Source organism: Primulina huaijiensis, unplaced genomic scaffold (assembly GCF_012295235.1).
Source record: "Primulina huaijiensis isolate GDHJ02 unplaced genomic scaffold, ASM1229523v2 C13144402, whole genome shotgun sequence".
Classification (NCBI taxonomy): domain Eukaryota; kingdom Viridiplantae; phylum Streptophyta; class Magnoliopsida; order Lamiales; family Gesneriaceae; genus Primulina; species Primulina huaijiensis.
The window spans coordinates 1-673 of record NW_027341921.1 but is presented as its reverse complement, the minus strand read 5'-3'; the positions used below and the strand labels follow the sequence as shown (position 1 = coordinate 673).

Sequence of the window (673 nt, the reverse complement as noted above, 5' to 3'; positions counted from 1 at the left end):
GAAAATGGAGGGAGCGAAAGTTCATTGGTTCTCGATTCTGAACTCGCTCATGGTAGTCACTTTCCTGGCTGGAATTGTTCTTGTAATATTTTTGAGGACTGTTAGGCGAGATCTCACTCGGCATGAGGAACTCGACAAGGAAGCTCAAGCGCAGATGAACGAGGAGTTGTCTGGATGGAAACTCATCTTGGGTGATGTTTTTCGTGTGCCTACTAATCCGTCCCTTTTGTGCGTGATGGTTGGAGACGGAGTTCAGATTATCGGAATGGCTGTTGTGACGATCTTGTTTGCTGCCCTTGGATTTATGTCCCAAGCATCCCGTGGCACGCTGATAACTGGTATGCTGTTTTTCTACATGATTCTTGGATTTGCTGCTGGATATGTCGCTGTTCGGATGTGGACAACCATCTTCAATGGAAATAAAAAGGGATGGATTTCAGTCTCATGGAAGGTTGCTTGTTTCTTCCCCGGTATATCATTTCTCATTCTTACAACTTTGAATTTCCTATTGTGGGGTAGTCACAGCACTGGAGCAATTCCATTTTCATTATTTGTCATACTTATTTTGCTGTGGTTTTGTATCTCGGTTCCGCTTACCCTCGTGGGTGGTTACTATGGTGCAAAGGCACCTCATTTTGAATATCCTGTTCGAACTAACCAAATTCCCCGCGAA

The 673-nt window shown here is 44.4% G+C and overlaps 1 protein-coding gene across 1 annotated transcript; it reads left to right on the top strand.

Moving 5' to 3' along the window:
• Positions 1–6: 6 nt before the first annotated feature.
• Positions 7–670, top strand: LOC140965421 (transmembrane 9 superfamily member 11-like; the record flags this gene model as incomplete). Its single annotated transcript, XM_073425503.1, has 1 exon — positions 7–670. A coding segment is annotated over exon 1 (621 nt), but the record flags the coding sequence as incomplete, so codon positions are not given.
• Positions 671–673: the final 3 nt, after the last annotated feature.